Source organism: Cynoglossus semilaevis, chromosome 9 (assembly GCF_000523025.1).
Source record: "Cynoglossus semilaevis isolate Cse_v1.0 chromosome 9, Cse_v1.0, whole genome shotgun sequence".
NCBI lineage: Eukaryota > Metazoa > Chordata > Actinopteri > Pleuronectiformes > Cynoglossidae > Cynoglossus > Cynoglossus semilaevis.
In genome coordinates this window covers 9,620,494-9,643,122 of record NC_024315.1, presented here as the reverse complement: position 1 = coordinate 9,643,122, position 22,629 = coordinate 9,620,494, and the positions used below count along the sequence as shown (strand labels likewise).

Below are 22,629 nucleotides of genomic sequence, written 5' to 3'. Positions count from 1 at the left end.
CGCCTGTTTTCAAAGGAGGTAATGGAGTTTACCGAGCGAGTCTAAGGTCACTGCCCTGTGGCCTCCTCTCTCTATTGAAGTACAGAACACGAGGTGATAAATATTCATCCACAAACACACGGCAGGATGTTTCAGGCTGTCGCCACATAGTTCACATGAAAGAGGCAAAGAGTTAAAAAGTGGGTCAGAGAATCATGACAGGATCTAATTACTTCTCACCTGGTATGTAATGTCACACGTTTTCTTTAATCTGACAAAATGTATCTTTGTAGGAAGATGCATGAAGCTGAAATATTACACGATTCTATCCGGCCATCAGTGAAGCCCTTCTTACATAACCTCTACTGTGAGAAATGATTAGTTACAAATGATATTTTGCAGCCTTTTTATGTGAACATAATTCAAATATTATAAGTTTGATTTTAGTTAGAGGGAGTTACATGTTAAAGTGTACAGTCCTGGTTATTGAGGACATTGCCTTTATTTCTCTAAATGGTCTTGTTATTTAAATACCACGGCAGGTTGGGCGCCTGTATCACAGCAGGAAGTGTAGTCGACAGTTGTGGGCTTATTTCCAGACCATTAACCAAAATCCTTGTGAGTCATTTGTTCGGGCTTTTCATCATGTAAACACGGAAATTACTGGACCAGGATGGATGATTCTTTATGGAAGCACATGCATGAGCTAATGCTAAAAACCCTGCTGTTTAAGTGTTTACGTCAGTGAAGTGCATCACCGCACATCCTGCAACCTTATAGGCCTGTTGACCTTTCCCACCCATGTCCTAACTACTGTATGATCACATCGCATAGTTCTGAAACATGTTTACAGCTGACGGGGATAACATGAACACTCCGTCAATGCACTGACAAAAGACGGCTGTCATTCAGCCTGTGCTCACTGTCCACCGGATACGTTATCAAAAAAGACATTGCCTCATCAGACTGTTGTCTTTGGAAGCTGAGTAAAATTGACTCCTTTCTCTGTGACAGGTAGTCTTTAGGGCAGTGGTGGTGTGTGAATGGAAGTTAAGAGGTTAAGGCTTTGCTATCACCACCTTAAGGTCAAATGTACTGTATGACATTCCGAAAAGACAGTTACAGATACTGTAGCTCTGGAGCAACAGTCAAAGTCTAGATGACGAAGCTTATGATTAATAGCTCTGTGTTTTCTGCAGCCACCAAACCGAGCCTATTGGGTGTTCCAGGATTTCATTTCATTCTATGGCAACAAGCTTCAAATAGGAAACATTAGTCTGGTATTTTTCTATCATCACATAAATGTATCATCTATTAAAGAGACATAAATAAAAGCTAATGTGGAACCTGAATTCTTCATGAGCTGAAAGATAAAAAGATCAAATAAACAAAAGCAAATTTTGTAACAATATGTTTTTAGTTTACTATAATTGGCTGAAGTCCTTAATTTGTTTTCACTTTTTAATTATATAATAATACAATAATAATGATATAAATGTTAATTTAATACAAATTAAAACACTGATCTGGGGTCATTGATTCTGCAAATATGTAAAGAAGAGAAAAGGGCTTGAATGATGGTGAATGTTTTTCAACAAGGGGTCAAAAGGGGTCAAAGGGCATCTAGAATCAGAACAGATAATGAGAGTTCAGACAAAAAGTCTCATTGAACTTTCAAGATTTTTGGAATATTTTCCTTGTCATTTGAAGTCACTAATCAGATCCTTCCTTTTGAGGTTCACTTTTTTACATATTCTTCTAAATACATAAATATAGTGAAGTGAAGTAAAACAATCACATAAACAGCATGTCCTCTGACGGGGCCTAAAATTTAATTGAAATAGTACTGTATACTATATCTTAGATATTTTAAGGTCAGTTTTTTTTTTTTGCCATAACTGTATTGTCATTGTTTTCTCTTTAATTAAACCTTAAGCTTAACTTTAACATCAGACCACTGAGTTTTAATGGAAATATTGCTTGGCTTTCCATCTTAGAAGCTCTGTAATAAGTCCATTTTGGTTCTTGTAAATTAGCATTTTCAGCCACAGTTTGGTGGAACAAATATACCACAGTCAGCAAGTAAAGGCTGGCAGCTGCGTCAGCATCTCAAAAGTGTCTACCTATCTGGACTCTGTGTAAGAGTGTGTGTGTGTGTGTATTTACCACAGGAAGTAAAAAAGAAACACTGGCTGCATTTGTCTAAGTCTTAGTGTAGCAACAATTAAGTGCCAAAGTGAAGACTGAAACTGCACTTCACCTCCAAGCTTGCAATACCACAACCCCAAATTATGGCACTGGACCATTCTGGCTGGACACAGGTGGGGCTTTGGTTTTGGAACCACACACCAACAACCTTGAGTGAGAGGCAGACAACAACCTGCCTTGTAGTTGAAAATGACAACATATAAGTGGGTACTCAACTCCTTGACCTTTCTCTCCATCCAAAGACCATTTGTATTTCCAATGGCTAAAATGTATAGATATATATATGGATTTATATGAGGTTTTTAAGCAAAGATGTCGCTGCCAAAGCTTTACTCAGTTTCATTTGCAAAAAAACATGTCAACTGACCTTTATGTATGGATTCAAGAGTGTTTTTTATAAAAACCTTTGTAAAATACTGGTGCATCAGTGTGTTCGTGTTAAGTGTCCCAGCAGGCTTTGTTTGTTGCTGATAGTTTGGTCAGTGGGAGGGCCACAGACATGTTCCAGTGAACTCATTCCATACATACTGATGAACACAGATGTCCAGAGCCCATTGTGGCTCAACAAGACCTCGCAAGGACACAGCAGGGCCATTTCACGCCTCAGGGACGGCCAAAGAAGAAGTCAGAATAGAAGCAGCACTGTGACATCAGCATAGATCGCTGTCACTGAAGATGTAGTAGGCGACCATGTAACAAATTAGCTACAACAAGAAAGGAGCTGTGGCAGTGGACGGTGTCTTAAATCCTAGGCAAAGGAGAAATGTCTTACACAGCTATGACTTCCTTCTGTCGCAGCTAATTTACAACTTATTTTCCGAGGTACTATGTTGGTATATACTAGTGATGGCTTGATCTGACTCTCGGGATCGGTATCGGCCCGATATTTGTCAAAAAAATAAATAAAATACAACTATACCCCATCTATATATTTTCCAACTTTTTGATCTACATACTGGTCTGAGATACTCCAATTTTATGTGTTTGTTTTTTTTCAGTCATCTGCATGAGCATCTCCGGCCTGTTCTGCCTGCTGTGTTTTATGCAGCCACTGTTTACCTTCACATGTAGGTCAGGCTTCACAGCTGGAGTCTATACATAGCAACTCTTTATTATTTTATCAGTGCAGATGAAGTGAACCATTGTCTTACATCTGCATCCCGTTCTGTCAGGCGGATATAAGAAGTAGGCCAGATAACAAGTCACTTTTGTTTTTGCCTCTCATCTACTGTAACTGATGTCCATGTGTGTCTCGTGAGCAAAGCGTGCCACCTTTTCGAAAAACAAAACGAGTGGACACGGGTTTGCAAATGTTCGAGTTATTCGGAGCAAAGATGGAAGTAGTTTGCCTGCAGGCATGCACTTGCATCACAGACATGATGGACTAGATAATGTTTGGGACAGTTGCCAAGGACAGGCTGAATGTTTGGCTCTCAGATTTTGTCGACTTGTATCTGTTTTTTTTTTTTAGGCTTTTTCTGTCTTTGTTTTGGAGAAAAAAAAGCCCAGAGTCTGGGCATGTGAGTCCTTGTAGCATTTTCACAAAGAAAATAATCAGAAAGTAATCAGAATTGTAAAAATGTAAACAATCCCATTGATGACCATTTATTTCTGTACATTCCGTTAGATAAGGATGGGATTTTTATTTCATTATATTTGAGTGTCTGAAAGGAAAAACTCTATTTTCTTCCTGAAACAGCAACAACTTTTACCAAACCCACTGCTAATAAATTCATTTAGCCTTTAAGGCCTTTGCAAAAATGTGATGTGATTGTTATATTTACAACATACATCAGCTTAGTTCGGCATGACCTTTTTATATGTATGACAGAATGCTATGGTGTGTTTGTAAGGTTTCTAGGGTCCTTCATTTTCTACAGTGTGATAAACTTCAACAATATTATTTTTGTCACTCTTTAATTAATGCCGACATCATTACTCCTCCCGTGTGTGTATGTTTAGCTCATTCTGATAGATCATCAAACTATAAGATGACTGGTGGCCATTCACTGACACACGTCAATGTGTGGGAGATATTTATGATTGAATTAAAGTCCCTCAGTGCTGTTTCTGTTCAGTGATTTAAAGCACCCTTGTTTCTGCCCCTGTGCACTCACAAGGCCGCTTGTTTCGAAGACTTTGGAATGTTTTGCTAAACCCAATGACTCCAGAAAGCTCACGCCAAACTTGTTTGCTTTGCTGTTTTGCACTGCCTGTCCTTCAGTCTTTTCTCACTCTCTCCTTTTAACACATTAACTCACTCAATGCATCTTTTTAACCCTTTCACCACAGATCTATCCACTGTGATAGTGCTCCTGAAATGAAAAAAATATCTTGATAAGAAATAAATGAGTTACTGCAGAGGTAAGATACTAATTTAATCAAATATTTTATGTTAATATGAACCTGGACATTTATTTATTTGAAAAAACAACATTGGCTGCACATGAACTAATTTGGGTTTTACTGACAGAATAAAAATCCACTGTCACTTTAGTTCTTTTCCAATAGCAGCCAGATTTGGATTACAGGCCAGTGAAACACACTCACTCTGTCTTTGAATCTTTTTCCGTCAAACTGACAGGAACATCTCATTGTCATGTTAACATGATGGTCCACAGAGATCCTGCTTGACCTCCTCTGTCAACTAATCCATCACCGTTGCAAACAAAGAAAAGCTCAGAGCTGATACCTGTTGTAACCTTACACCGTGACCCTAAACCCATCTGTCTGTCTGACTACACACCTCAACACTGTCTAGACATTCAAATTATTAAACACTATAGTAATTGATATCATTTATATATGTTTTCTTATTTGCACTAAACAGTCACAGGGAACATCTTGGATGTAGCAGAAGGACAGTGTAAAAAAACGATGATTAGTTAAAGCAGTCCTCCGTTAGAAATGATGGGTGGGGGGCTGTCTGGTTCCAATTCCTGATATTGTTCCTTTCCCCCTCTGTCCTAACCCTCACTTGGTGTGTTCTAGGCACACACGTTTTTTCAGTTATTTATTATTACTTTAAAGATTACTCAATTTATCTCATAAAATCCTAGGGAAACTTTTATTTCCTCCTTGATTCCTCCTTGAATAAACCTTGTGATTTGTTTTTCGGGTAATAGGTAGAGGCTTGTCAACAAAACAAACAGATGTCATTAATGCACTTTGTGGAAGTATATCAATTCCCAGCCAATAAGGTTTGTACAAATGAAAACTTAACTCATTTTTTACTATTTTGGAAATTCATTTTCTAAACTGCAGTAAAGGAAAAGCGATTACATTTGTGGATAAGACAGAAAACATGAATTTGCAGCAGATTTTTGCTTGTTTTTTTTTCAAAGCAGAATACGGAGCGGTGTTTACAGATTTTTGATTGTCTTTGTCCTCACCGTCACTCAAGAACTGTTCAACAAGCTCACAAGTAGCCCACTCAATGTTACACGTACTCTTGACTTCTCCATTGTTCCGTTGAATGCCTCTGCATACTTATGACGCTGGAAAGTAACTCGACTTTTTTTACTGCAGAACCTGAACAAACACAAGTCTCCTCGCAGATGCAAACATCCATGTACGACTGAGCTGGATGAATGGCTTTGCTATTTCAAGTATTCGCTAAGATTGTAGGGCAACAAGGTGTAGCGCATTAATGAGCTCACGCTCGCAGAACTGCTGTTTTGGCAGAGCTCGTGATTCCCAAAGTGGTGTGCGCAAATATTTGCACAAACTGTGGAATTCATTCCTGCCTCAGCACAAGAGAATGTCTGATTTCACATGCAGATTTTTTGGCCAGTCCACTCCTACACCTTTCCTCCCTCTGTCAGCAGAAAAGGAGTAAGTGCCGTTGCTGTAGGCAGAGCCACTGTGTTCATTATGAGCTTTAGGTTTGATCCAGTCGGCCGGTCAAACTCTGTACGTTGGTGATAGCGCCATCAATAATGTAAGGAGAGAGAACAAAGGCAGGAAATGGAAGAGGCCAAGTGACGATTTTAAAATGTCTTTCAGTGATGGCCAACACCGTTCAGTAACATTAAATACCTTCTATACATACTATCACATGTTTTTAGACTTCAAGACTTCAATATTAAAGACAAGATGGACTACAGCATAGTGTAAATGCTGTGAAATAAACTAAATTTTAAATAACAGTTAATATTCACAGCATGCCATACATTTGGCAAAACTATTGTAGGTGAATGTGCTGGGGTCAAAAACCAGTTTGGAACATTTGAGGATGATAAATGACAATCCTCTGTACGTGTCCTCCTCTGTTTCACACACATCTGTCTTCACCTGGGTATCGATGAACCAACGTTCCAGAAAATACTTGGTATGTAGGTCTGCGAGTGTCTTTTAAGCTGACACTTTTAGTACCTGCCACAGCTTGTGCTGCCAAATCTATCGAGCGAGACTTGCGATGTGAGACGATGGAGATGTTGGTGTAATGACTCGTCACTGATCATTAGTTGTAAAAGAGCCACATTCCTCGAGAATCTTTTCCAGATGGTTTCCTAAAACCAAGTTTGTTGCCCCATTAAAAACACCTCATCTCAGGGGAATTGAACTCCCGCTCAGAATGCCTGAACTCATGGTATGTTTGTGTTTGTTTACTCCCCACAGGGCCTTCATTTCCTGTGTGTCTGCTGCTGTTTTTTTTTTTTTTTAACAATCTGTTAGCCATTTTCAATTAACAGTATTCACTCCGGCCACAAAGGAGTTGGAACTAATATCAATGCTCTTGTTAGAATTGTTGACCTCTTGAATTGTAGTCATTTGGTTTTGGTTTTAGTTGGTAGTTTATTTCTGTGTTCTGAGTAGCAGTGAACTTGCATTTAAAATCACAATCAGGTTTAACATTAACATTAAGGAATCCAAAAGCCTTACTGAGACCCTTGACTTGAGAATGACTGACCTGATGATTCAGAGATTTCATTTTCATGTATCTGTATAACCCACAATTCATGATCCTTTGTGTGTTAAAAGTTTTAAAAGTTTGTTAAAAGTTTTAATTGATTGATTAATTATGTGTTAAAAGTTTTAATTGATTGATTAATTTCCCTCATTAATTATTGCAGTTAACAAGTTAATTTTGATAGCTGCCGGTTATGTATTGTTCTTCTGTGATCTGCATGCACTTTCACCTAGGGGAATGTTTGTCTTAGTGAGACAGGGCAGTAAAAGGTCAAATATTTTACTTAACCTGGGAGAAGTAATCCGTTTCATAATATGTACTTAATGAAAGGAACATTTTAAAAACATTTTGACATGTAAAGTGAAAGAAATGATAGAGCTGCTGCATCAACAGGTCTGTTAAGACATGCTTTCAAACTCTTGAATATTTCTGAGGAGCCTTGCTTATGTCATCTCACCTCTGTGTATGACCTGAATCTTTCACCGTAATAATCTTTGTCAGAGAAGCGGTGCATTTTTTTTGGATTTATGACAGCTGTACAGTGTATTCGAGCTCCTTTTTTCCTGTCTCCTCTGTGCACTCATTTTTGCATTTATCATTCAGTCACGAACTATGACACAAATATCACACATGATGTTTGTGAGTCAGTGTTAGACTTCATTGTTTTAAGTTTAATGGTCATTCTCTAATAGTCATGTGAAACGTACAGCACTGAATAGTGTCTAGAGAAATGTGTCAGCTGATCTAGTCAGCGTTTAATGATGAAGACGTAGATGAGTACTTGGGGAACTGTTGGTCCTTCAAAGCAAACTCTTACAATTAAGTAAGAAGTAACAAATGTTATATATCTGGCCCCCGTTCTGATTCTCCTTCTTCTTCTGCCGTCTTCAAACCTAATTCTGAGTCAAGCCAACTTGGCCTTTCCTTTAAGTGAAAAGCCATTTAATATCCCCTTCACTCCCTGATCAAAAGGTATTGACGATGACCTTTCACCTTATATTCACGGGGGGTCATGACCCACTTGGCATTCTGATTGGATGAACACAAGTCTACTGGCCAAGTGTTGTCACCCTTCTGTGTTCAGGCCGGCCTCCACTTTAGCTCCATACAGCTGGTAATAATACTGGCACTGAAGCTTTTAGCATTAGCACGTTGGCTGAATGACATGTGTGTGTGTCTGTGCCTGTGTGTGTGTGTGTGTGTGTTTGGAGGTCAGGGTTGTGATTTTGTACATTTCCACATTTGGTGTCATGATTTTTCTCCTCATGCTCCACAACATGTGAATTGCTGAGATAAAAATATGAGAAAAATAAAAATGAGAAAAATAGCAGTTTGAGTTTATTAGTTATGCTCTGGTTAATTAGTTAATGGCAGACTTCAAATTGCTTGCACGTTTAAGCTAAATAAATTGTAAACATGCTAGTTGTTCTTCTTTCTGCAGGGTCAATGTAGCTGTCATGTAAACCATTTGGGTAACTCTTAGAACATGTGCTTGAACTGCACTGAAACGTGAGCCAGAAAAGCCGGGCTGCGTTAGGCTCTGTGAGCATGACAGTTCTGGGGATCGGGTTTAAAACTTGCAGCTGAATAAGGCTTAGAAAACAGAAACTCGTCAACCTTTTCTCGCTTCGCTGCCTTAGAGCTATCAACACAAAATGGAGCGTCGTCCTGTGATTGTGGATCTTAGACCAAACCAGAAACATTTTCCCTTCACACAAAGATGGTGTTTTGATCCAGTTTGTCCACATCACAAAGAGGACTTGTTGTCTGCTCAGAGAATAGTTATCATTGTTTGTGACTTGTGCTCGAAACATGTGATTTTGCTTTGAAGTGCATGTTTTTACCCCTGGTACGGTATTATGACGATGTTTTATTCATATGTATTTGTAGTTAATCAAACGTTGTGAGTCTTATCTGTCTTGTTTCTCTCTAGTCTAGTAGGTCATGGTCATCACATGAGGGATTAGTTAATATTAACAGGCTCCCAACTTTCCTGCTGCGACTTTGCAGAACAGAAATAAAGATAATGACAAGCCAATGAAGCAGAATCAGAAATAGTTCTCGTTTGGTCGTTATTCGCAGATTTCTTGAATATTTTTAGAATTTTGTGTTTTTATGAAATGTTCATTCTGAGCCCAGAGAGGTGTCTTCTTTGTTTGTTATTAGACGATGTGTTTTTGAACTTTATTCTTGTCTTTTTATTTTTACTTTTTTTATTTGTTTTATGTTTTATCTGTGTTAGTGAACTCTTTCATCTTATCTTGTGGAAAGTGATATAAGATGCAGGATCTGTATGAAGTTGAGAGCTGCCTGAAATCACTCTGAAACTCAAACCAGACCATTGCGCGTTGTCCTGAAAGAGTCTGTGGATCAGTGATAATCTCTGGGTCCAACCTGGTTTGTGTTTGTCATGACAGCTCAGATGTGTGCAAGGTTTTTCACGTGGCTCCCTGAAGAGGTCGTGTATAAAGGGGTCGCGGGTGAACGGAGGCAAAGCTGCACATCGGCTCTGATGATGCTTAGAGTAGGGAGGAAATGTGAATCCCATGACAATGGCCAACTTCACAAACACTGGGTTGAGGTCGGACATTTTAGACGACTCAGTGTGAATTCAAACGGTTTCTTAAGACAATACCATGACATTTACAGGTTTCCACAAACACTCATTGACCTAGCTTCACTTTCACTGTATTCCTTTTAAATCTCTAATCCTCCCAGACTTGTCATCTTACTGCAGCCTATGTCTAATGCACCACAGACTTCATCATTCATTGCTGCTGTAGATGGTGGCTGGTATTTGTTTAACGTGCAAAAAAGCCTTTGACTGCACGCCAACTCTTGAATTCTCGCAGTGCTGTTCATCCTTACGTAAGAACACATTTGTAAAAACCTGTCAAATCAGTCTGATGATGAGGACAGCTGTCTAAGCATTGAAGATATTGGCAGAGACCGGCTGACGTTTAAGGTACTTATTGTTAAATTTGTGTTTCCTTTTGAAAACATTAAGAACTGGCATGTTCACTGACTAAAGAGTGCACTCTAAATCCAATAGTTATTATTGTAACTTGCTTGGTTTGGATGAGGGATTCTAGAAATTTCCAGGAACTGCTATGCGCTAAATTCGTCAGCATCATTAATCAGCTTTCTTTCACAGTTTTCATGTTAGTTGCAGAGCGCCACCTCTTTTCAGTTCTTAGAAAATGTGCTCTGTTTCTGTCTCTCATTTTTGTTTTTCTTCATCTTCAGTGTCAAAGAAATTGTATTTATTCACTTTGGCCAATTCTAATATAAACCAGAGCCCCATTTAACAAACTGATGTTGAAATACTGTAGATGGCCTTGGTTTAATTATAATATTATTTTGTATTTTTACTACACAAAGAAATAAATAGTTAATATTGTTGAACACATCAAAGTGTCACATCTTTGCATTTTTGGTTTTTATTCTATGAATTTATTTGTAAATTTATTTATTTTTATTATATAATCTCTGACACTTGGACTTTCTGCTTTTGGTTTTTCTCTTCCTCTACCATTCCTAATACAAGCCATAACTAATCTCCATTTTCAGTGCGTGACCAATACGAAAAACATGGGCAGTTACATGAAACCATGTGTGTGAGTGCGTGTATGAGAGAGAGGGAGAGAGAGAGAGAGAGAGAGAGAGTAGTGGTAGTAGTTGTAGAAAGGTACTTCTAATGAATGGCATTGCTGTGTATTTGACTAATACTTCACCCCACCTCACCCCACCCCCGTTCCTCGCCTGTACTTACATACAGTCAGCAGCCACATGTGGCAGTGGTCAATAGAGCAGCAGTGATTTACTTCTTTAAAAAGCTGGTGATTCTCCAGCACAAGATTTACAGCCGAATGAGCAAATGTGAGCCAGACGACTGAGTTTGTGATGCGATTGACAGAGCTGTAAAAAATAAAAAACACTGAACTATTGAACATCGACAACAAACTTAGACAACATCCCCAATCACTGTGGCTCAGTAGATAATAACACAGGAATGATTAGTAAGAAAAACAAATTCCTGGCTTAGATGGAGCTATTTTTCTTTTTTAAACCAACCGTTGGCTTTTTCATTTTTTAAGGTCTACAGTTAAACCCCAAGCTTCTGTGATTCTTCAGCCTCTCTGCATCTTGATAACATAAAGAAAAATGGTACATTATTGGGGTTCAGCTCTTATTATAGGGTGAAAATGTTTTCTTTCTTCCTCTTCTTTGGACTTTTAGACTTAGACTTATAGAATGTGCCGTTATTTTACTGATGCTACTTTAAATGTGTAATTTTAGTTTTATTACTTTTATTAAATCAGTTTAGTTTTTAAAGACTGCGTGTGCTTTCATGATAAATTAAAGGCTTTACATGTATATACCTGTATATACATGTATGTTCTGCCATATGCTTGGACTTGAAAAGCAAGGTATGGAATATTCAAGTAGCTGTTCCTGATTGAGTCATACCACGCAAAGACTCTCGCTCCCTTTCTCTCTCTCTTACACACTCAGTCTGTAGGTGTGCGTGTGTGTTAGCAGTCTTGTGTCTATTGTGATTATGGTCAGTCCATCAAAGTCTAAGGAGGGTGTCGGCAAGGTATTTGGACTGGTGCAGTCTGCTTCACACTTCCTTTGTTTGTGCTTATGCTGGTCCAAGCCTCTGTCTCCCTTCATTTCCTCCTAACCATTGTGTTTGGAGGTACATGTCCCACCCACTTCTCTCTCTCTCTCTCTCTCTCTCTTGCCCTTTAATCAGTAACTCATTTGGGCTGATCACTGAGAACATGGATGATCTATTTGTAGAGATTCCTGTTATGAAAAGACACAACGTACACACACACACGCCCTCTCTGTCTCTGACACATCATTATCTCAGACGGCATCAGTGAAAAGAGGACACATTCTCGTCATGTATAAGTTTGGTCCAAAGCATGAATACAGGAAGTGGCCAAAGCAGCCGTGTAATTAACGAAAAAGTGTCCTCGTCCGTCAGTGTAACAAAACACAACATACAGACAAAATCAGGTGTTTGATTAATGGAAACTCACTGACTTCTGAAGTTTGAAAAGGTTTTATTAAATTATATAGAATGTCATTATTTGCAGATGATGTGGGTTTTGTTTTTAAACAATTCTTATTATGTTTTAATTTGGGGAAGAAGGAACTGTCGCTGGAATATAATGTAGTCGTTTTGTACTCGGTTTTTGTTGATCGTTGCCTTAGGTGTTGGTGGTGTGTGAGTCAAAATGACACATCCATCCACTGACCCTCATCTGGCCCCAGCGTTTGGGGTTAGGACTGGTAGACGAGGGCCATGTAAACCCCAGGGCAACCCCAGGGGAAGTTACTACATGACGGAATAGGAATGACTATTCTTTCTTCTTTTTCTCACTTCTGTTTCTGTTATGATTTCTTTTTGACTTTCTTTCATTTCTGTTGGCTTTTGCGGCTTTCTCTCGCTTGTCAGTTTTTCTTGTAAGTCCCTGTGTTCCTCATCTGCATGTCAGGGTCAGAGGTCAGACAGTAATGTTTACGACCTACAACAGTAGCGTTAGCCCACAGCCCACCAGCAGCAGTTACTGCTTTTCTGCACAAGAGCTAGAAACAAGAGTTCCAGTTTGTTAGGATTCAAAAGACAATCCACCAAAATATCTCATGCAAAGATAAAATATTTTCTGATACCAACTCTGAACCCTTGTGTTGCGATGGATGTAATCCATCATTTTTATTCCTCTCCTCTGCTCGAAAACACAATTATACACTCGTATGTGTTCTTAATCAGAATTGTTCACCACATAAAATCAATAGGATTTTCCACATCATCCCTGTTCAAGTCTGAGTGGTAAATACATTTGAACACAGCCTCTGGGTGGTCGGGTTTTGCGTCTGAGGGATTTGGCCATGTTTGTAATCTTCCTCTTCATCTTTCTTTCTCTCTGCATCCTCCATGTCTGCCACATTAACACTAACTGCCTCTCTGTAGCCTTTCTTCCTCCCCTTCAGGACACAGAGTGAAGACAGAGAATTTTCAACAGGGTTTATTTCTCTGTAGAAACTTATCTGTTTCCCTTTCTCACACTGGTGTTGATCAGGATATATTTTCTGTGTTTACAGTGAAGCCTTTGGCCATAAAACCCAAAGGGTGATTTGTGTTAAAGTTTTGGTTTTGGCAATGCTGTGTGTTTTTGAACTGTAATAATCCACAGTTTCTTTCATTTTAGTATTGCACAACAAGTTGGGGTCATTTGGGGGGTGTTTATCATCATGTTTAATTGTGATGCAACATTACATCATGTTGGTTTTCAGTTACATTTTTTCCAGGCCATATGTTAGTGATTTTACAGATCTGTTCCTTATGTTGAGTTCATGTTGGTTAGGTTTTCAGGCTGTAAATACTGAGCTTTTTGAATGTTTAATTCACAGTGACTGAAGCTGTTGTCACTGTTTGTCAAAGACATATTGAGTTTTTTTTTACCATCTGTCATCACTCATCATCTATGTGGATTTTGCTCTGAGTGATTTTCTTTCATGAGTCTTAACCAGGCATGCAACTATATAATTAGCAGCCTATACATTATGAAGAATGATGGTGATGAAATGGTATGAAGATGATGATTCACTTTTCCTCCTCTAAAGGTCTGTGGTTTAAAAACGTTGATGACTTTCCTGAAAGTAATCACTGGCGAGGCCTCGTTTGAATGAATCACACGTGACTCTGCTGCCAATTGGTTCCTTCATGGCAGCCAGACTTTGACATAAGCCAGGGTTTTCTGCATCATTCTTTCCCCAACTCTGGCAACCGAGCACTGGAGAACACGTGTCTCTCTGCCACATGGTGACCACTTTTACTGTCTGTGTTGGAACAACCTCATCGAATGTGTGTTGCCATGGCAATAACATAGTCAATAAGATGGACCACACAAGAAAAGCACAGGAACCCTATTTTTTTAATAACTTGGTTTTAAAGTTGCATTGTTAAACCAACCATCTTTCACTACAGCTCTACGAACCATTATCCGACTACTAAAGGCCGGGCAGTTGAGCAATCTTTTGTATGTGAGGCTTTCTTTCTTTTTTTTCTTTCTTTATTTTCCTCCTCCCTCTTATTTTATACATATATTGGCTACATTATTAAATGAAATTACGTTATTTCTTTTTTGTCGTTCAACTTTTTTCTCTTCCTGTTTTGGGTTCTTTTATTGTTGTTTTCTGAATTATCAGTCTTGGGGGTTTAACGAGGTTCTCTCTTGTATTTACAGTTGGAATGCCATAGTCCTGAACCCAATTATTTAATAAGCTCGACGCATTGATATAAATTACCTTCATAAAAAAAGTCATACTTCTTTGTTGAGTCAGTTGCTTTCAGACAGACTTTTAGTAGATGCTTAGTAGACGGTGAGTTGTTATTACAGAGTCAACCTGAACGTGGTGTACGTGCGCCTTGGGCAGGGGACAGGAATTTACATACCTGCAACTGTTCTCTTTTCACAGGACCACTTGCGCTTTTCAGCCTCACTTCACCTCACAATGCAGCGTCTGCGCTGTTTCTAAACATATGCAAACTGGGCTCCGTTCCTGCAGCCTGTTGAAGGAGCCAGAGATTATCAGGTGGTGAACTGAAGAAAGGGAGAACCTGGGGAGCAGAGACAATCACCTTTCCAACCCCCGGTATTACACCAGATGCCGAGATATATCGGCAAATTACAATCAGAAGTGACGGACTGGCTTGATGTCGGTTTATAGTATATTTATGATCATTGTAAAGCTTCCCTCGCTCACTGAGGACTTCTGAAGAGGTTCTGTGTGAACCAGTGAGTTTCCAGCTCCTTATCAGGGGCAGCAGGAGAGCAGCTGGGAGGTGGAGCTCCGCCAGAGTGGAGTTGTCCATTCCTGAAGCCTGAATCACTCTCAGACCTCCATTCACAGTCCTCCTTAGGAGCGCTCGATTCAGAGGCACCCGGCGCAGGAAGAAGTTGGAGACTGTAGAATCTGGTTTAATGCAAACCATAGTATAAACATGGATTTACGGTCCTGCGCAACAGAAAGAGCACATTTGGAACCGAGTGTATAGTCCGATTCCCTGACGGCAGACTGGATTTATCATGCGCGCCTCGTCCTAACCGTGGAGTAGACCGAGGGGACAGTCGGAGTCTGCCGGAGCGCAGCCGGGCTCTGAGGCTGGTCACAACCCATACGTTCACCATGATATTAACTCGTAAGTCTTTGTCATAATCACCAATAATGATCATTCATCATTTCAGATGAATCGTATCCATGCTGCGGTAGTGGTTTTCATGTTTAAAAGTTGTGCCAATGGATTCCTGCGGTTTCCTGTTTGTCGTTGAAAACAAACGGCTCAGTATAATTAGTAGTCCGTGTTGTGCTTCTCCTAAGTTACATGGAATCCTTGAATGAATTTTGTCTTCTATTTAAACAAATAAAAATACTTTAAGTCGTCTTTGCGGCGCAGCCCCGCGGGCTGTCAGATAAGAAACCTCATTGCTTAGCGCGTATCTGTGCGTCTCCAAAGATCCACTGTCCTTCCCTGAACTCACAGTAAATCCCATTCGAATATTGGTGAACTTTCCTCAAGTGATTTTTTTTTTCTGGCTTACGATGTACTGTGGACTTAGTGATGGACTTGTGTCAATCGAGGAATCTGGCTTACGGACCCAGTGATGGACTTGTATCAATCGAGGAATCATTGGAGATAAAAATGAAACTTTGATCCGAAACAGTTTTGCGCACTGTGATTTGGAGTTAGACTTTATTTGGTGACTTGTGTGTGTGGTACCAGTCTGACACCAGCTGGTTTAACTCTCAACCTTTTGTTTTACTGCTGACCTCTTGGTAAGAAATGGATTTAGGGGTTGTTGAAGGTGCCCTGGTTGTATAAAAACCCAAAGTTGTCTGTCCTATGTTGGTCTGAGTGTATTTTGAGAGTAAGTCCCTTCTGTTTCAACCATTTGTCACAACCATTGGTTCCTTATCAGCTGCCACTGATCTGTGACTGCAGTACGTGCAGAATGTCAGTTGTCCAACAATTATAGAGTAAGTATGACATCCGCTTTCCTCACAATGTCCACTATTACGGAATTGTGAGAAAAGAGTGAAAACATTTTAGATTTTTAGTTAATATTCCTTAAATATATATTTAAAATCGCTATCAGTCGAGTCAAAATGAAAGCACATGAACAGCTATGATTCATTCAGCGTGGCAGGAAGTGAGCTGAGGCCTTATCTGAAAGTTTCTACATCCAGATGGCACATTGTCTTTTGTGTCTGTTGAGAAGCTGTTCTTATCATCCTGGCTTTGAGCGTCAGTCTGGGATTGTTTGGTTTGGGATTTTTAATTTTAATATACATAATAACAGAAAAATGAATGAATTTATATATATTAAGAGATAGGGCTAATCAGAAGAGATATCCGGCAGTGGAACCTTTACCTACTGTGTGGTCGAAGCATATCATCTGCACATGAAATCTTCTGATCCTATTCACATGTATTTCATTCAGTCAAAGCAACACACCGAGAACAGCTTTCCCTTCCAGGTGTTTCAACCAATGCTTTAAGAGACAATGAAATAGGAGTAAATACTGGGTTTGAGCTTGGCCATTATGACAGGTCACTTGATCAACAGCTATGGCTGAAGATAAATATATCATCCAGGCACAGGGAGGCCCGGGGTTAGCTCCGTGATGATCCATCAGGGCCAGCTGCGTGTTTTCATGCCTGTGTCCCTGCAAGTGTGCCTGTGCCGGCTGGTGGTAAATAACTGTAATGGGCCATGGTAGTAACATGATTATTTGTGTGTGTGTGTGTGAGTGTGAGAGCAGGACATAGCTTGAGGCCAGCCAGATGGTGATATTGCTGGCACCATCTCAGATAGCAAACAGCCAGGCTTTTTCAGTGAACAGCCAGCTGTCTTAGCCATGAAATCACACAACTCGATACCAATTATAAAAAAAAAATCTTCTGTTGTTCCCTATGTTGGAATTCCTCTAGAGTACCAGAGGGATTTGACATTGGTCAGATTAAAAAAATATATATTGTCACCAGCTGTTCTTGCTGCTTTGGTACTGACACAAGCTGTTTGGAACATTGCGATCATTGGTTGGATAGTTTCACAAGCTGATGGATCATGGTGGATTCTTCAAGATCATGACCACATCAGTTGTTTGTCTTTGTCACTGTTGAGGTTAAAACACATCATTGGCAATATTTCAGTGTCTATCTGTGCTGGTTGTAGATTACAACTGTGCCTCCTAGACTTGTCTACTTTATCACTTGTCTAGACCCACTTTGCAGCTCATTCAAAATGAGCCACTCGAACCAGGAGTTGATAAGAACCCTCTGCCTGCTTTGTAGATTTTTTTTCTCCTGAGATAACTGTATTCTGACTTTTGACCTCCAGTTGGCTACATAAGGAGGAGCAGGGTCTTTGAGGTGGGTAGCGGGGCCTTTGTTTGCTTGCTCCTGACAAACTCCCTCCGGAGCTCAGCATTCAGACCTAGCCAAGCTAGACCCTGTTGCCTCCTGAGACACAGGGAACTGTTGGCAGGCAATTGTGAGAATTTCCTGTAACAGGAAAGGAGAGAATGGCAAGCAGTTGAAATACGCCAAGTTCAGACGGGATGAGAGTTGGAGCGGTGAAAAGAAGGCAAAGTAAGACACACTATATTAGAATTCAAAACGAATAGGCAGATTGTTATGGTTTGTTTTGGTTTTAGCCTATATGAGTATTTTAGAGTGATCGATAAGGTACTTTAAAGTGGTACTTTCAACTGAGTTTATGAAGTAATTCAAGTGTTAGATGCATATATTCAGTAACAAAATGATGTAAAGAAAAGACAGATTTTAGCCATTTGTAAAAATATTTGCTAGATGAAAAAAAAAGATTCCTGCCCAAGTCTCTGATAAACAACTTAAACAGAAAACTGAAGATGGTCAACAGTAATCCTTCTCCTATCATCCCACCACAAAATGGGAAAATTCGCGAGGGAAAAATGTATTATTTACGTATATATTTACCCTTTACGAACCTAAATCGTTGTGAAATGTTTACTTGAAATTACTTTTCATGGACGTTCAGGTAAATTATCTCAGATTCATCACACACGTAGATCAGATATTTACATCATCATCAAACACCTAAAATCATTGCTGTGCTTGAGAATAGATGGAACAGAAAAAGAAAACTGAAGTGGAGAGTCTTCTGAAAGACATTCATCTAGTATGGCTTTAAGGACTTTAGGTAAACACACACAATCACAAGAACAAGTGTTTGTCTTGGCTGCCTCCCCACCTATTATGTGGTCAGGAACAAACGAAGGCATAGCCTTACAGCTGGGTGGTCAGCAGCCGCTGCAGCGCCGCTCAGCTTTCTTCCTGTGAGGGAAGCAGGAAGAGGAAGTGAGGTAGTTCCCTGGCGAGGACTAAAAAGTTAGATTGGACAGTGGGGAGTTAGAAAAAAAACACACTTGGAATTGGAATCTTGAATGATTGCAGCAAACAAAAATGTTTGGGTGGAGTGTTGTGGGATGACTGTAGATAGTCTTTAAACAGCAGTTGTTGGTTTTATTCAACCAACCTTATTTTGTATAAATTCCCTGTTTGTCTGTTGGTTGTTTGTCCCCCCTCAACCCAGCCGACTTCCTGCAGCCAAACAAAAGTTTTTTTTGGCTTCTGTCTAAATGAATAGAAATACATTGTGTTGCAGGAACAAATATTATTCAGTTTGACCCACCTGCATAGTCAGTGCCGTTGTTATTTAATGTCCTTTGCACAGTGTTTGCATGATAAAGTACTTCTGAAACCCACTGTAATCCAGTGGGGTGTCTCTCTCGATGGCTTCTCTACGAAGGCGCTAATTGGATCCCCTGTCTTTTCTCTTCCGGTGATTTTGAAAAGCCAACTAAGTGTTTGTCTGTCACATTTACATGTCAATCGCCTAACTGTCTTTAAACATGAGGTTTATTTCTCCATGCCAAAGCAGACTTGTGTACGCAGTCACACAGATATAGAAGCAAAATGACATTCATGACTTACTAAACTTGATTTCCCCTTTTTCGACTCATGGCCCTCTAGAACATTTAGACTGAACCACAGATATTCAGGGATTTAATCCATTAGTGTAAATACAACAATACATTTTTTATTTGTTGTCAAATAAAAAATATGTTGGATTATGTGGACATATTCAACACCTGGATGAATGTGATTGACACTCCTTCCTTACTTGCCCCTATGGTGGCAGAAAGAACACTGTGTCTTGATCATGTCACACCTTGTTGTTAGTGGGGTTTGTCTGCCGTCTAGGCTTGTTGTCAGTATGTAAATGGTCATTTACAGCATTGCTGAAGTCACAGCAGTGGTAGAAACAGTCTTCTCTCTGCTGTTGGTCTGTGTCTTGTGAAATCAGTTTCACAGTGTTATTTCAAATCTGTTTTCAAACTTTATTATAATTTTCAACATGAAAAAAACATTTTTATACAATAGTGCCCATTTTATTGATATACGTATATCTATAGTAGCCACACCTTATTGGTCCCTTCCTTCATCTTCACAAAGTGTTCCCGCGTAGGTAAGAGGAGTAACAGGTATTTTTTGCAGTGTTCTGTTGCCACTTTATTCTATAGTTCACCAGTGTCTTTTCCTGCTTTTGTTACACTGGTTTTGTTTACAAGTTTTTCTCAGGGCTGTGTAACATTTGTACTTGGTGTCAATCTGCCAAGGAGGACATTGTAAATTCAACACCCCCAAGGCCTGGAGACATGTTTCTGTCTGTCATGTCTCTTCGGACTGCTGGCTGCAGGGCTGATGAAGCAATTGAAGAGGCAGGGGTGTGGGTAACCATTTGGCATGTGTCATCTAAAGGACTCTCACAGATAATTGGGAAATGCCCCCGTGGCTCTTCAGACACACGGTGGACTTCGCTGTTCAGAAAGTCTACTTAGCAGGATTAGCCTAAGTGTCACACCTTAGATTTATGGAGTCAATACTGGAGAGTTTCACTTAAATCTATTAAATAATTAGATGTTTAATACTCATTACTTAAAAAGGACAAAGTGTTGATTTTTACATTTTTCTGTTAAGGCGATACAACCTGACGCTCTTTGTCTTCCTTTATTATTTGCAGAAATTGAAGCGAAGGAGGCCTGTACCTGGCTCAGGGCTGCAGGTTTCCCTCAGTACGCACAGCTTTATGAAGGTGAGTAACTGTGAGGAAACCAAACACACCTAATGTAAAACATAATCAGGGAACTGGAAGGGTTCACTACTAACACAATTCTGTGTTGATGCTTTTGTGATTGGATCAGATTCACAAGCCCAAATAAAACTCAAATTCTGTGTTGATGCTTTTGTGATTGGGAAACCATTTGCACAAACTCTGTACATCTCTGTAATGTACAACATTACAGAGATGTACATTATGAGCACATTTATGCTCTATGTTTCAAATTAAACCCAATAAAACCCCCTAACCTACATATTACAAACCTCAGTTGTACTGTAACCTACATAGTAACTTTTATAGAGGCTAAAGGTCTTTACTGGCTTGTGTAACAAAATTATGTTTACTACTTTTGCAATGACAAATGTTTGCTGGACACGTTTAAAATAGAAACAAACCAAAATACACTAAACATTCTTTAGACAACAGCTTTTACCACTGCACAAAGGCATGCCAGTTGTTCTTACATAACCACAGGATGATGACAGCAGAACTAAGGCAACACTGTCAACAGGTCATTGCTCGTTGCCACTTAACCATGAAATGTTTCCTATTTGAATGGAAAATTCATTGTGTTTCTGCACAGGTGATGAGCCTGTTTTTACAATGCCTGAAACAGCAGCACAAAAGTGCAAACTGCAGTCAATCAAAAACATGTGCTCCTTCGTGCAGTCGTCTGCAACTCTTGGAGGGTTTTATGCCAATACACGACACATTTTCTTTACCTTATATCCATGGGCTGGTCTCCTTTGTCTTTGCTGTCAACATTATTGCCCCACTAAAGATAAGCTCACGCTGATAGCTCACAGGTACAGAAGACTGAAGGTGCTCACATTCACTGAAAGGCATTTGCTTATCATTACAACCACTGGGGCCTGAGGTGCAAGAATCTTATTTTGGGTTTCTTCAATTAATTCTCAATGAAAACACCAGACTATGAGTCCATCCATTAGCTCAGCAAACGATATGTTGCAATACATTTTAACCTGCTGCACCACACTCTACCCACATTGTGACCAGACGTTAAGTGATCTGGTTAATGAGGTGGATTTTAAAGGAAGAATGAGAAGTAGAAAGGAAGTAGGACCTCTGAGCGACGATGGAGTACCTATTGTCATTCTTCAATCAATCCCTTGTCCGCTCCCTCTGTGCTCCACATCCCCCCTGCCTGCTGGGTCTGAAAGCTGCAGCTGTGTTTGTTTGGTCGGCTAAGATGCTACTTCCTCCTCTAGCTTTTCATTAGGGTACTATGGGGGTAGATGGTGGGACGGAAGGTCTCGGTAGGGTTATTTTTTGAGGTTATAAGTTTAACCGACTACACTGGCACTGACTCTCTTTTTCTTTGTACACAGATGCCCTTTTCCCCATCGACATTTCTTCCGTTACCAGAGACCATGACTTCCTGGATCGGGATGCCATTGAGGCTCTCTGCAGGTGAGAGTAGAAGACGCACTCAACCTTTCACTCTGAACTTTCTCATTCACTTAGCCTCTTGTTCTTCCTCCTTTCTACTTTTTCTATACTATCTTGTTTTTCCCAAATGCAACCATGAGGGCATGACTTCAAAAGGGCGCATGCTCTAGAAAGCTGGCGACGAGATGAAAGAATGACACGATAAGAACCCTGGAGCCATGTACCATATCTTTTCTTCTTCCGATTTAGTTTTCTATAGCCCTGTTTATTTTGTTCGTCCTCCTTGGCTGATAGTGTTAATCTGAGTTGTTACCAGTCTCTTGTATCACCCCTGTGAGCACAATATATCAGTTCTTCTTTTCACTGTGACATTTTACCGTCACGCAATGCTAACTGCGATCCACAACTAAAGAAATGAACTATTATTAAGTCAGATAAAGTTTGGAGTCTTTCTTGGTGTAGAAAAACAGTGGAGAACATTGTATTTTGCTTTGGTCAGACACTTCTGCTGTAATGAATTAGCATGTGAGGAGGATGTTAATGGACGTCTAATGGAGTTGGCTCCATCATCAAATCCAACTCACAGTAATAAACCACAGCAGGTGTTCTTTTATACATCTGGAAGCTATCATCTCAGAGTCTCCTCTTGGCAGCCTCCGCCCCCCTCCCCACAGGCCCAGCCCCTATCCTTCAGTTCTCATCCCTTCGTCTCTCCATTGTTACATGATCTGCTTTAAGAGCTCTCCAGAGGGTGGACCCCACCACCACCACCACCCAGGCTCCCCTTCTCCAGGTGGCTGGGTGGATAAGCTTTCTGCCCCCTCCCCAAGCTTTCGTCGCCAGTCCACACGATTTCTTTTTCCTTTCTCTCTTTTTTTT

General features: G+C 39.9%; 1 protein-coding gene across 2 annotated transcripts in view; it reads left to right on the top strand.

Moving 5' to 3' along the window:
* The window catches only part of dlc1 (DLC1 Rho GTPase activating protein), a 60,708-nt gene that overhangs the window by 25,479 nt on the left and 12,600 nt on the right, over positions 1–22,629 (top strand). The window contains exons 1-3 of one of the 2 annotated variants that reach the window (XM_008317115.3): positions 14,242–15,317; positions 20,242–20,313; positions 21,690–21,771. In XM_008317115.3, coding sequence (XP_008315337.1) covers positions 15,305–15,317; positions 20,242–20,313; positions 21,690–21,771 — 167 coding nt within the window. In that variant the 5' untranslated portion in view covers positions 14,242–15,304. Of the gene's footprint in view, positions 1–14,241; positions 15,318–20,241; positions 20,314–21,689; positions 21,772–22,629 lie in introns of those variants that run through there. The other variant, XM_017035478.2, reaches the window with a different exon arrangement.